This window comes from Ochlerotatus camptorhynchus, unplaced genomic scaffold (genome assembly GCF_037179485.1).
Source record: "Ochlerotatus camptorhynchus isolate MF236.1 unplaced genomic scaffold, CSIRO-AGI_Acam_v1.1 ptg000451l, whole genome shotgun sequence".
NCBI classification, from domain to species: domain Eukaryota; kingdom Metazoa; phylum Arthropoda; class Insecta; order Diptera; family Culicidae; genus Ochlerotatus; species Ochlerotatus camptorhynchus.
In genome coordinates this window covers 23,673-37,897 of record NW_027040937.1, presented here as the reverse complement: position 1 = coordinate 37,897, position 14,225 = coordinate 23,673, and the positions used below count along the sequence as shown (strand labels likewise).

General features: G+C 42.0%; 1 protein-coding gene across 1 annotated transcript; it reads right to left on the bottom strand.

Annotated features, from left to right (window-relative positions):
* Positions 1 to 9,581: 9,581 nt before the first annotated feature.
* On the bottom strand, positions 9,582 to 12,897 carry LOC135712003 (uncharacterized). Its single transcript, XM_065234972.1, has 4 exons — positions 12,489 to 12,897; positions 11,200 to 12,426; positions 9,807 to 10,309; positions 9,582 to 9,728 (listed from the first exon to the last, which is right to left on the bottom strand). The coding sequence occupies exons 1-4, from the start codon at positions 12,895 to 12,897 to the stop codon at positions 9,582 to 9,584; spliced, it is 2,286 nt and encodes a 761-aa protein (XP_065091044.1).
* Between the last annotated feature and the right edge of the window lie 1,328 nt (positions 12,898 to 14,225).

The following is a 14,225-nucleotide window of genomic DNA, read 5'->3' as shown; positions in this document are numbered from 1 at the left end:
TTGTGGGTTACTTCACGAACAATAAAAATAAATCTGATTGAAGCATGCAGACTATGAGAGGGTCAGCAACACTGCCAATGTAATTAAGATAGGCGCTGCTCGTATGGCTCTGGCTTTGACAGTTCGTTTGGCTCAAAACCAGGCAGTCCGCGTCCGCTCATATCTTATCCTAGACCCTCTCTAAAGCTTAATGGAGACCTTTTCCGTGCAGTCAATAATCATACAATAATAATAAAAAATTCCACCACTTGAAGATGTCAGGAAGGAACTCTCAGGTGGAAGCATATTTCATGGGCGATTCTCTCCAGTCGAATGCATTAACTTTTCAACGACGCTCAACCACCAAGGAGACGTGACCTAGGGATATCGAGCGCAGGGGAGTTGGCCTGCATTTCTCACAAGTTCCGGATCGAATCTCGATCCATAACCAATAAAAAAAGGACCACCCGTAACAGACATACCACCCCCTTCCCTTCCCGGGGCAATGTTTTATTTTTTCGATTTATTTTTAAAGTCGATAAAGTAGATCTGTCAAGCCAACACATACACTCTAAAGTACTCTGTTATTGTTTTTAATCAATAAATTCGCCAACCAACAGTAAAATAACAATAATATATAATGTTATTAAAAAAATATATGGGAAAATCACGAAAATTTCATTGTTAAGATACTTAACAACCCCCCTTTTTTATTGTAAATTTTCCATTTACCATGAAATTTATTGTTTTGTACAACATAAATCAAGGTAAATTTATTGTAGACGTAACAATATAAATCATTGTTAAGACAATAATTTTCGTCTTATTGTTACATTGTTTTTTAATGTATTTTTGTTGTTTTATTTTTTTTCGGGCCTGCTTATCCACCAAATGCTGACCGGATGATCTTATAAAGAAAATGTGAAATACTAAAACAATAAGACAGTAAAGCTAACATAATAAATTCTACAACTGACGAAACAAGATTTTTTTCGGATTAGCTGGGATTAGCGATTTGTTCACAGAAAATTATCATAAGAATTGGTTTTGCGAAGATTTGCTGGTGATCGAATCAAAACGCTTGTGTACAGAACAAAACTTTTATTTCCACAAAATTTCTTCTCTTTCTTTTTCTTCTCTCGGTCCTACGCAGTACAATCGATTGATGGGCTTGATCGTCACACAAGATGCGCAACTCTGCCATGATTTGCACCTACGAAAGTCGTCCCATTGTCGGAATACATGTTGGTTACCATACCACGTCTGCTAATGAAGCGCTACAGCGCAGCGATGAGATTCTCGGCCGTTAAGATGGATACCAATTCAATATAAATTGCCTTGGTGGCCAAACAAATAAACACAGCTGTTGACTACGCCCCGTTGTTGGTAACTAGAGCGTCGGTACCCCCACTCGACGCTGCATCACTGCGCGCCACACCTGGCACTGGCGAAGGGATCGGCTGCGATACCTAGGACAGACAACAAACCAATCAGACAAAAGAAGATACTAGTTACACAGACAAACAGACATAACACATTGAATATTTCTCGTTGTAAAACATCGTCGCTAAAACATTACCGCCATCTGTTGAGTACACTGTGGTGGGCACTACGCTGAACAGATGGCGGTAGTGTGTAAACGTCAAACGCAAGGGAATTGACTACGCGCCACAGGTGGCGGTACTACCAACTACGATACTTTTAAATTGTCCGTTAAATGCTTGTTCGATGAACCACTTTCGAGAGTTATGTCTGTTTGTCTGTGCTAGTTACATGTTATAGTGAAGGTAGTATATTATTAAAATCTAAATTTGTCCTATAATATAGTGCTAAAACCTATGTTAACCTATCTAGTGCTTAAACCTTGACCGTTAATATTAAATTCAACATAAGGTTACAACTACGGCTAGAAAATGAGGAGAAATTAGTGCTATACTATAAATACTACAAACTACTACTACATCTACACAAGTGTACGCTAAAGCTGCGCATAGCTAGGGATGCTCTAGTATTATGTGGAAGAGAAGTTGAACTGCTAAAATAATTTATAACCTCCCTTTTACTCTCGGCAATAAACGTTAATGAATTCGGCAAATTCAGGCGACATCCGCAACTATTCTTCCAACATTTTATAAATTCTTTTATAATGCATGTATGTATGTATGTATGTAAGTAGCCACCATTCTAGCTTGGGTCTTGACCTGCATGCGGCTCCACTCAACAGCAAGATCAAATTTCGTCATCATTCTGAATTCAACATACTGCTGTATGAAGGGCCAAAAGGGGTTGGACGGGCCCGTAAGCAGAGACACTTACGCGAAACCCGCGGGAATAAGAGTCCTTCCAACAATATGATATAACAAATCGAATAACGAAATTCGCAATACATGTTAAGCTTTCCACGGGACGATTTGTTTAAGAAGAGCGCGTCAAATTCATTGCAACTGTTGAAGTGAAATGTAACTATCTATAATGACAGTACACATTCCCTCCTAGACTCCGGTTGGCAATCCACTCCATTGTCCAGTTACAACTTCAATGATGCCCTGATGCTCCCTCCCGTCCCAGCATTTATTGTAATTTACATTATAAAATTATATATAATCATGTTATATATAATGTAAATAAAATATGCAGTAAAATGAAAAATATAATAAAAAATAAAGATGTTTTACAAAATACAAATAACCTAGATTATTGGGTCCTATACACACACTTTTTGTTTTATGTGCCATGAAATGGCATAATGCATCATTGTATGTTTTGAAAATATAATTCTAAATTATTGAATCAATGACCGAAAATCGAGGTTATTTGGACATGAGACATTATATTTACAAGGATACCACCAAAGCGACCATCAAACGCACTGCCCACTAAAGCAACTATCTTCAACTGGAACGTACTCTCCAAATCAATACATTCGGGAGCGCATTCCCGATGCTTACTTTTCTCTAGTCATTCTTAAACAATTCCCCCTCCAGTGACTCCAACCACACAACAACCAAATATCACTCTTCTTTTTCAAATTTTATAAATTCTTTTATAATGTCGAAGAAGTCGTCCAGCCCTGCTGGAAGCGCCGTTGGAATGTCAACACCAGGGATGGTTGGAGAAACTGGAGAAGATTCCGTCGCAGAAACCGCGACGAAAAAGGCAGGTCCACCCGTTGTCATCGTTTCCCCTTCTAGCACCGAAGGCCAGGTAAATGCTGACGTTTCCAATAATAGAAATCCCCATACAACTGGATCAACGGTATCTAACGCTGTCAATGTTGGCAATACCGCCACCGGTACCGCGATCGGAGTCAGGCGCAATCCAATCCGCGGCGCTCGAAGAAACCGGGATTACCAGTGTCAGTTGTGTGAAGAGCGTGATAACGAAGAAATGGTGCAGTGTGATGGTTGCGATCGGTGGTTCCACTTCGTCTGTGTGCAAGTTTTGGAAAAAATTGCTAATGTCAGTTGAGTCTGTCCGAACTGTAAGGTCCCACGCAATCCGCCCACTAGTTTCACCAATACAACGACCGCACAACAGTCATGGATGTCAGGAAAGAACTCTCAGGTGGAAGCATATTTCATGGGCGATTCTCTCCAGTCGAATGCATTAACTTTTCAACGACGCTCAACCACCAAGGAGACGTGACCTAGGGATATCGAGCGCAGGGGAGTTGGCCTGCATTTCTCACAAGTTCCGGATCGAATCTCGATCCATAACCAATAAAAAAAGGACCACCCGTAACAGACATACCACCCCCTTCCCTTCCCGGGGCAATGTTTTATTTTTTCGATTTATTTTTAAAGTCGATAAAGTAGATCTGTCAAGCCAACACATACACTCTAAAGTACTCTGTTATTGTTTTTAATCAATAAATTCGCCAACCAACAGTAAAATAACAATAATATATAATGTTATTAAAAAAATATATGGGAAAATCACGAAAATTTCATTGTTAAGATACTTAACAACCCCCCTTTTTTATTGTAAATTTTCCATTTACCATGAAATTTATTGTTTTGTACAACATAAATCAAGGTAAATTTATTGTAGACGTAACAATATAAATCATTGTTAAGACAATAATTTTCGTCTTATTGTTACATTGTTTTTTAATGTATTTTTGTTGTTTTATTTTTTTTCGGGCCTGCTTATCCACCAAATGCTGACCGGATGATCTTATAAAGAAAATGTGAAATACTAAAACAATAAGGCAGTAAAGCTAACATAATAAATTCTACAACTGACGAAACAAGATTTTTTTCGGATTAGCTGGGATTAGCGATTTGTTCACAGAAAATTATCATAAGAATTGGTTTTGCGAAGATTTGCTGGTGATCGAATCAAAACGCTTGTGTACAGAACAAAACTTTTATTTCCACTAAATTTCTTCTCTTTCTTTTTCTTCTCTCGGTCCTACGCAGTACAATCGATTGATGGGCTTGATCGTCACACAAGATGCGCAACTCTGCCATGATTTGCACCTACGAAAGTCGTCCCATTGTCGGAATACATGTTGGTTACCATACCACGTCTGCTAATGAAGCGCTACAGCGCAGCGATGAGATTCTCGGCCGTTAAGATGGATACCAATTCAATATAAATTGCCTTGGTGGCCAAACAAATAAACACAGCTGTTGACTACGCCCCGTTGTTGGTAACTAGAGCGTCGGTACCCCCACTCGACGCTGCATCACTGCGCGCCACACCTGGCACTGGGGAAGGGATCGGCTGCGATACCTAGGACAGACAACAAACCAATCAGACAAAAGAAGATACTAGTTACACAGACAAACAGACATAACACATTGAATATTTCTCGTTGTAAAACATCGTCGCTAAAACATTACCGCCATCTGTTGAGTACACTGTGGTGGGCACTACGCTGAACAGATGGCGGTAGTGTGTAAACGTCAAACGCAAGGGAATTGACTATGCGCGCCACAGGTGGCGGTACTACCAACTACGATACTTTTAAATTGTCCGTTAAATGCTTGTTCGATGAACCACTTTCGAGAGTTATGTCTGTTTGTCTGTGCTAGTTACATGTTATAGTGAAGGTAGTATATTATTAAAATCTAAATTTGTCCTATAATATAGTGCTAAAACCTATGTTAACCTATCTAGTGCTTAAACCTTGACCGTTAATATTAAATTCAACATAAGGTTACAACTACGGCTAGAAAATGAGGAGAAATTAGTGCTATACTATAAATACTACAAACTACTACTACATCTACACAAGTGTACGCTAAAGCTGCGCATAGCTAGGGATGCTCTAGTATTATGTGGAAGAGAAGTTGAACTGCTAAAATAATTTATAACCTCCCTTTTACTCTCGGCAATAAACGTTAATGAATTCGGCAAATTCAGGCGACATCCGCAACTATTCTTCCAACATTTTATAAATTCTTTTATAATGCATGTATGTATGTATGTATGTAAGTAGCCACCATTCTAGCTTGGGTCTTGACCTGCATGCGGCTCCACTCAACAGCAAGATCAAATTTCGTCATCATTCTGAATTCAACATACTGCTGTATGAAGGGCCAAAAGGGGTTGGACGGGCCCGTAAGCAGAGACACTTACGCGAAACCCGCGGGAATAAGAGTCCTTCCAACAATATGATATAACAAATCGAATAACGAAATTCGCAATACATGTTAAGCTTTCCACGGGACGATTTGTTTAAGAAGAGCGCGTCAAATTCATTGCAACTGTTGAAGTGAAATGTAACTATCTATAATGACAGTACACATTCCCTCCTAGACTCCGGTTGGCAATCCACTCCATTGTCCAGTTACAACTTCAATGATGCCCTGATGCTCCCTCCCGTCCCAGCATTTATTGTAATTTACATTATAAAATTATATATAATCATGTTATATATAATGTAAATAAAATATGCAGTAAAATGAAAAATATAATAAAAAATAAAGATGTTTTACAAAATACAAATAACCTAGATTATTGGGTCCTATACACACACTTTTTGTTTTATGTGCCATGAAATGGCATAATGCATCATTGTATGTTTTGAAAATATAATTCTAAATTATTGAATCAATGACCGAAAATCGAGGTTATTTGGACATGAGACATTATATTTACAAGGATACCACCAAAGCGACCATCAAACGCACTGCCCACTAAAGCAACTATCTTCAACTGGAACGTACTCTCCAAATCAATACATTCGGGAGCGCATTCCCGATGCTTACTTTTCTCTAGTCATTCTTAAACAATTCCCCCTCCAGTGACTCCAACCACACAACAACCAAATACCACTCTTCTTTTTCAAATTTTATAAATTCTTTTATAATGTCGAAGAAGTCGTCCAGCCCTGCTGGAAGCGCCGTTGGAATGTCAACACCAGGGATGGTTGGAGAAACTGGAGAAGATTCCGTCGCAGAAACCGCGACGAAAAAGGCAGGTCCACCCGTTGTCATCGTTTCCCCTTCTAGCACCGAAGGCCAGGTAAATGCTGACGTTTCCAATAATAGAAATCCCCATACAACTGGATCAACGGTATCTAACGCTGTCAATGTTGGCAATACCGCCACCGGTACCGCGATCGGAGTCAGGCGCAATCCAATCCGCGGCGCTCGAAGAAACCGGGATTACCAGTGTCAGTTGTGTGAAGAGCGTGATAACGAAGAAATGGTGCAGTGTGATGGTTGCGATCGGTGGTTCCACTTCGTCTGTGTGCAAGTTTTGGAAAAAATTGCTAATGTCAGTTGAGTCTGTCCGAACTGTAAGGTCCCACGCAATCCGCCCACTAGTTTCACCAATACAACGACCGCACAACAGCAAGTAAATCCACCCCGAAGAAAACTACATCGCTACGGTCAAAGAGCAAGGTCAGCTCCAACACCAGTGGATCGAGAAGGATGAAGGAACTCGAGTTGAAGAAACTCGAGGAGTTCGAGTTAAAAAGGCGGTTCCTCGAACGGAAGTACCAACTAATGAAGGCTTATGGAAGCGAGACATCTACGGAGGCTGATGACGTCGAAGACAACATGTCCAAGATCTAGGTGCTCAGTGCAACCGCTTCTGGCAAATTCATCCTAATATTGAACAACCGCAATCCATTCCGAGCGCGCCACGGATACAGTTTGAGCAATTTTCGTCGAATAAACGGCGTGCTTCACATCCTCAGGATGGAACAGTGTTCATGCCAGGAACGATACCGGAAATGTGCCATCGCCAGCGTCGTCAAGGGATTCGGGAATCAGCAGCTGGTACGAGATCTTCCTACGTTCCGGAATTAAATCCAAGCATACGAAGTGACGACCCGCGCCATGACTTGTTCTACCGCCAGCAGATGCAGGCACAGAGCTATGCCAGACCATCTTTCATCCCTTCGATGAATTTGGGTACCCTGGAGGAAGCCAACCAGTTCGTACCTGGCCAGCGCTCGACACGGATTCGATCGGGCAATCCGAGACCAGGCACACCAGTTACGATTCCAGAGGAGCCGGTCAGTATTCTAAATCGAAGCCAAATTGCAGCTCGACAGGTGGTGTCCAAGGATCTACCTGAATTCAGTGGAACGTTGCAAGAGTGGCCTCTATTCTACTCCGTGTTCACGTCGTCCACGCAGATGTTTGGATTCACAAATGAGGAGAACATGCTGAGACTACGGAAGTGTTTGAAAGGGAAGGCGCTGGAGGCAGTGAGGTACGAGCTACTTTTTCCTTCAAACGTAGCAGACGTATTGGGAACGCTAAAGATGCTCTACAGGCGTCCAGAAGCGATAGTACAGTCGATCGTCAAGGAGATCAGGAACCTGCCTCCACCAAACACGGAAAAGTAAGTTTTGCGTTAACGGTGAAGAACATGGTCGCAACAATCAGAGCATGTAACGTCGACGACTTTATCTTAAAAAAATAGTCGCTCTATTGTCATCATATAGATCGCCCCACCCAGAACCATGGGAGTTGTTTAGTTCGATAGCTTGGTCTGCAGGGAAATTAGTCACTAAATCACAACACACGATTTTGCCTTGAACAATTCTTAGTTTTATTGACACCTTTTTTACAGAGCGAACTGAACTCATAAACTCCTTTGAATGGACTGTACTCTTCCCATTTTCTCCTAATATCTGCTGCCTGTCCAAACGTAGCAGGTTCATTCACGTTTGCGCTTTGTGCTTTCACGAATCCATAAAAAAGCTCTTGTCTATAGTGTCCTGCGCCGCGCTGAAAAATACATTCTGTGCGCCATCAAAGCAACCAGTTTCTTCTCTTTTATTTTGACATTGTAATTTTTTTCCGTTCATTCTCCCCGCGTTGAGATCTCTAGCTCAACAGATGGAAGAAAGGCAATCTTGGTTATTTATCTCTTGTACTCGCCAGCCGTAGTCTTGACCGTCACTAGACGGACCACGTCGTCGTTGCCAGAATGTGGTCAACTCCTCAAAAGTGAGCTTGGTTTCGCCGACGACTCGCTTCAAATGATGCTTCATGGATTTTACTCCAGTTTCCCAAATGCCACTGAAATGAGGACTTCTTGGAGGAATAAAATGCTAGCAAATGCCCTTCACTGCACAGAACTCTTCCACTTTCCGCTGATGTTGTTGGTCATTGAACAAGTCCCTGAGTGCAGCAAGTTCATGATTGGCACCCACAATGCAGTTCCGTTGTTTGAATAAATATCACTTGGCAAACCACGCTTGCTCACAAATCGGTGCAGTGCAGCAATGAAGTTGTCCGTCGTGAGATTGGAGACCACTTCAAAGTGAATTGCCTTTACTACCATGCATACAAAAACAACCACATATGCTTTGTAAACCTTTGGACTTCTTCCTCCTAGTGGAGGCGAACCAGCCCAAGGCTGAAAGCCTCCTAATAAAGTTAAATAATAATAATTCTTCCTCCTAGCTTCAGTAGAAACGGGCCAGCATAATCAATTCCAACATTTGAAAATACTGGCCCTTTACTTTACTTACACGGAACTCTGGAATGTCACCCATGAAATGACTCCCTGCTATCGGATAGCACCTTGCACAAATTTGGCATTTCGAAATTACTTTCTTGATGATAAGTTTCGCTTTCACTGGCCAGTACCGCTCTCGCACAATAGCCAGCAGCCCACCTTGACCGACGTGATGATGCTCCTCATGCAATTTCCGAATCAAAATCTCCATGACGTAATGTTTCTCTGGGAGTAGCATCTGATGCTTTCCATCGTATGGAATTGCAGAGTACTTCAGACGACCTCCAACACGAATAAGGTGATCTTCTCCTACGAATGGAGCCAAACTCGACAGATTGTGGCGCTTGTTCGACCTTGACCGTAGCAACTTCAGAAGATCACTAAACGTTTCTTGCTGAATCAGCCTTACAATAACCTTTTCGGCCTTCACTATTTCTTCTGCCGTAACACTCTTGGTAACACTAATCACATCTTTTTCTTTCTTCAGGTCAATAAACCTCATCACGTAGGCCCAAGCCCTTTGAAGCTTCCAGTAATCACTCACTCTGTTGAATTACATTGGCGGTTCACTTCTCACAGCCACCAACACCCTTGCTGGCCTTCTGGCTCATCTGTTTTAAACGCCTGCTTCCACAGCATCGATGGGCCATTCCACCCCGATTTTTTGTTCACCAGGTCGATTGGCAATTCACCTCTCGAGATGGCATCTTTTCTTTTTCTTCCGACCTGATATAATTCCAAGTGTAACCTGGAGTTAGTTCCAGCACCGCTGTCACCCGGTTGGCGACGAACTGATTCAACGCCAGAGGTATTTTCTTCAGCCAACACAAAACAATTTGTGAATCACACCATAAGATGACCTCATCAAAATTGATTGTCATCGATGAAATTACCTTTCGAACCAACTCAGCTAACAATTTAGCATCGCACAACTCTAAACGGGGAATGGTCACCGGTTTCAGTGGGGCCACCCTTGATTTGCTAGCGACCAGATTAACTTCGATTGTGCCTTCTGCTGTTATGCTTCGGATATAAACCACTGCTCCATATGCCCGCATGGAGGCATCAGAAAATCCATGTAATTCAATCCATGTCGCATTACTGAGAACTACACAACGTTGCTTTTGTTTTTGATTGATTGCCGGTAGCTCTTCTCGAAAATGCTGCCATTGATGCAACAATTCGTCGGGAAGCTGCTCATCCCAGTCTAGTCCAAGACGCCATAAATCTTGCATGATCATTTTCGCACAGGTGATGACTGGTCCCAGGAATCCCAATGGATCGAAAAGCCAACCGATATCCGACAACACCTCACGCTTCGTAGAAGAAATCTTCCCATCAATCAACGGCTCGACGTGGAAAATGAAATAATCTTCCGAATGATTCCAGATAAATCCTGTGGGAGATGACGACAACCAGTAAACGCCCCGCATAAGCGCGAACCATAAATTGACCTTACCGATAATGGTTATAAATTGTTTATAATCCCTGCTAAACTTCAACTGAAATGGTTATGGAACTTTACATGAACGTTTAATGATAAAGTTTTAACCTTAAGTATTATAGTTTTTTGGAAGTGGACCTTACCAATAATGGGTTGTTAAGAACCATTACCATTCAAAATTCTTGTTTTCTCCATACATTTTCGGAAAGAAAACTATATTAGAACGTTTTAACTTATGGTTTGAGAACATTAATGGTTATGGTTATGGTAACCAGTAAAGTTCATGAATGGTTTTGTAACATCGATCAACTTTATGTGGAATATATCGCGAATTGGTTGCCTGTAAATTACTGATTACCAATTCACGATATATTTCACGTAAAGTTGAGCGATAATACAGAACCATTAATGGACCTTACTGACTACCATAACCATAACCATTAATGTTCTCAAACCATAAGTAAAAACGTTCTAATATAGTTCTCTTTCCGAAAATGTATGGAGAAAACAAGAATTTTGAATGGTAATGGTTCTTAACAACCCATTATTTGTAAGGTCCGCTTCCAAAAAACCATAATACATAAGGTTAAAACTTTATCACACAAACGTTCATGTAAAGTTCCATAACCATTTCAGTTGAAGTTTAGCAGGGATTATAAACAATTTATAACCATTATCGGTAAGGTCATGTGATGGTTCGCGTTTATGCGGGGCAGCATGCCATGATAATTTTGAATTTGTTCCATGTTACCATAGTAACCTCTATATAAGCTCGGTAATAAAGAACATTCACTCTCTTATAGTTTTGTACATCGTAGGATACACAAGTGTTTTATTCCCACGATCTATGGCCATTCCAATAAATCCAAGTGTCTTGATTGTATTATTAATCCCAGATTCTTCGAAACTGACTTGCTTTTCTTGCAGATCCTCTGGAATTGCAGCTAGGACCTCTGCACTATTCGCACAGAATTTGTGAACGCCGAACCCTCCTCGAACCAATAATGCTGATAGTTCTTTGTATGTATCGATCACCGTTTCGACCAATTGTTCACCGGTTAGAAAATCGTCCACATAACTGTCCTTTTCGATAACTTGCGCGGCCAGTGGAAACTGTGTACCTTCGTCTGCAACCAGTTGAATCAATGCCTTTGTCGCATCATACGGTGAACTTGCCACACCGTACGTTACAGTTTGCAGCTGCTCGAACACCTTCCATTCACCGTTTTCATCACACCACACAATCTTATGGTACTTGCAATCATCTGGATGTATACCGACTTGACGGTACATTTTTGGAACATCGGCTGTCAGTACCACTTGATGGCCACAGAAGCGCAGAATTATCTCCACCAGATCACTTTGTACAGTAGGCCCAACCATTACAGCATCATTCAACGAGACTCCAGAAGTTGTTTTTGCCGATGCGTCGAAAACTACCCTGGTTTTCGTTGTGGAACTAGAGGTCTTGTACACAGCGTGATGCGGAATGAAGTATCCGCCTTCATCTACGACCTCCGCTTGCTTCATATGACCGAGAGCTATGTACTCTGTCATTAACTCAAAATACTGCATACGTTTCTCAGGATTCCTTAACAAGGAAATCATCAGTCGATCATAACGCTTCTTCGCCATAACAAAAGAATCACCAAGTTGATCCTTTAGCTCGTTGAACGGAAGTCGCACTACATAGCGGCCTTGATCATCCCTAGCATGAGTGTCCTTGAAATGCTCCTCAACAGCAGCTTCTGCCACCGACAAAGTTGAACCCAGACGAACGTCCTCGATTTCCCAAAACTTCACCATAGTTTCATTCAGGATCTCTTCTTGTTTACCGAACTGACACAAACGTGCACGTGGTGCACCTCTCCTACTTAGCACTGAACCTCCGACGATCCAGCCGAATTCAGTTTCAGCTAAGGTTACAGCACTGTTCTCTATCTGCAAGCGTCCCTTCTTCACCAAGTCGAAAAATATTTCGTTGCCAATAATCATATCAATTTCTCCTGGAGCATAGAACAACGGATCCGTGACAGAATTTTCGTTGAAACTAAGTACTTTACTCGAGTCTGAATGTCGTTGAGACCAGTGATAGGAAGATCGATGCGATCCATCTTCAACATCAACTTACTTGCCAACCTCTCTGTGAGTATGTGACTGTCGGATCCTGAATCTAACAGCGCACGACACTTAACGGTGGAACCTCCTGTTCCTACCACGAAAATCTCTGCGGTTGACAACAGTACCTGTCGCTTTGTTGTGCCAATCTGTGCACACAATGTCGTTGCACTTGAGCATTCTACGGCTTGCTGATCCTGTGTTTGCTCTTGCGTCTTCATGCCTGGTGACGGGGACTTATCTTCTTCACTCGTTTTCTCTGCTGTATCTCTAGGATGCAACAGACTATGATGCTTCCGATAGCAACCTTGGACCTTGCACCATTGGTCTGACGGACAGTCGATTACACGATGTTTTTGTTTCAGGCAATTGTAGCATAAACCCGCCTTTGCAGCAAATGATTTGCGTTCCGGGAACTCCATACTCTGGAACTTCGAGCACTTATAAATAACGTGCTCTGCATCACTTCTCTTGCCGTCTGGATGAACGACTTCGATGTCTGTACTTGAACCTTCTGGTTACTCATTGGACGTTGTTTGGTCTGTACCATTACCTGTTGTTGCTGTGAGCGATTCGTACGCTGTAGAACGCGTCCTCGTTCCCGAAGAAATTCAACAAATCTATCGTATTTAGGAATTTCTCCCTGCGTATCGTTGTCGAGTTTCTTATAGAGAACGTTAGACACAATCAATTCCCCCAAGCCTTCGACAGGATAGCCATGACCTTTCAAAGAATCGACGTGCTTCGTACACGTTTCAACCAGCTGAGAAATCGATTGCCCACGGTTGACCTTTGCGCAATCCAACTTCCAACAATCCAACGTCAACTTGAGTGTCCAGTATCAGCCGTTTATCCTCGTATGCGTCCTCCAGAATCTTCCAAACCATTTCGTAGTCGTTGTTGTTCACGACGTCCTGATCGATCTTACTCCTCGCAGAACCGCTTAGGGCATTCCGCAAATGCAGAATCTTAATCGCCGGTATCTCGTTCGGGTACTTTGCCATAATGCTCGTGAAAAGGCTCTTGAAGCTGTACCAATTCTCCGGTGTCCCGTCAAACGTTGGAAATGAAGCATGCAGTTGCGGTGCTGGCGCTTGCACAATAATCGGCTGTTGAAAACTAGAGTCACTACTTGACGTACCTGGTCTTACATTACTTGCTTCTTGCGCTGCGGCGATCATAGTATGCAAGTCAACGTAAAGTTCGTTGTGAATTTTTTCGAAGACCGCATACTCTGCGTTCAGCAGCTCGTTGATTTCTCGGCAGCAGCACGGAAATATCGGAATGTATTTTGTCGAATTCGTTCGCACACCGCCGCCGTATATCAAGGTGAAGATTGAGCAAACGAATGCAACGATTCCTTCATCCTGATGAATGTATCTATGATCAGTTCATGCCGATTCATCAGCACCTCCAAGTTGGATTCCATTGCTTTCTTCTTTTCGAGCAGTTCTTTAAAAAGCTTCTGTTCCGCGATTGACGGAATTGTATTCTCTTGTTCACTACGTGAACCTGTTAGCGCTTCCAAAATGTTTCTTGTTGTTAATTGTTGCAACACTCCTCGTGGTGTTTCACAGTCACTCATGTCTACACTTCTCCGGAATCGTTCAACTAGTGATGTACCACGGGCACGTCTACTAGTTCACTTTGATTTTGAGTTACTATATGCACACGGTGCATCACAAATTGTAACGTTCGTTTTATCGGCTTCCAGCCTCACTACGCACACGTTGCGTTTAATTGTCCAACA

What these genes read in the sequence shown, in the direction of transcription:
- LOC135712003 (XM_065234972.1), bottom strand. Translation starts at nt 12,897, where the DNA reads ATGGAGTTCCCGGAACGCAAATCATTTGCTGCAAAGGCGGGTTTATGC. An exon ending in ACTCACAGAGAGGTTGGCAA is followed by an intron (nt 12,427 to 12,488) that starts GTAAGTTGATGT and finishes AACGACATTCAG; the next exon opens with ACTCGAGTAAAGTACTTAGT. An exon ending in TATTGGAATGGCCATAGATC is followed by an intron (nt 10,310 to 11,199) that starts GTGGGAATAAAA and finishes CATCTCCCACAG; the next exon opens with GATTTATCTGGAATCATTCG.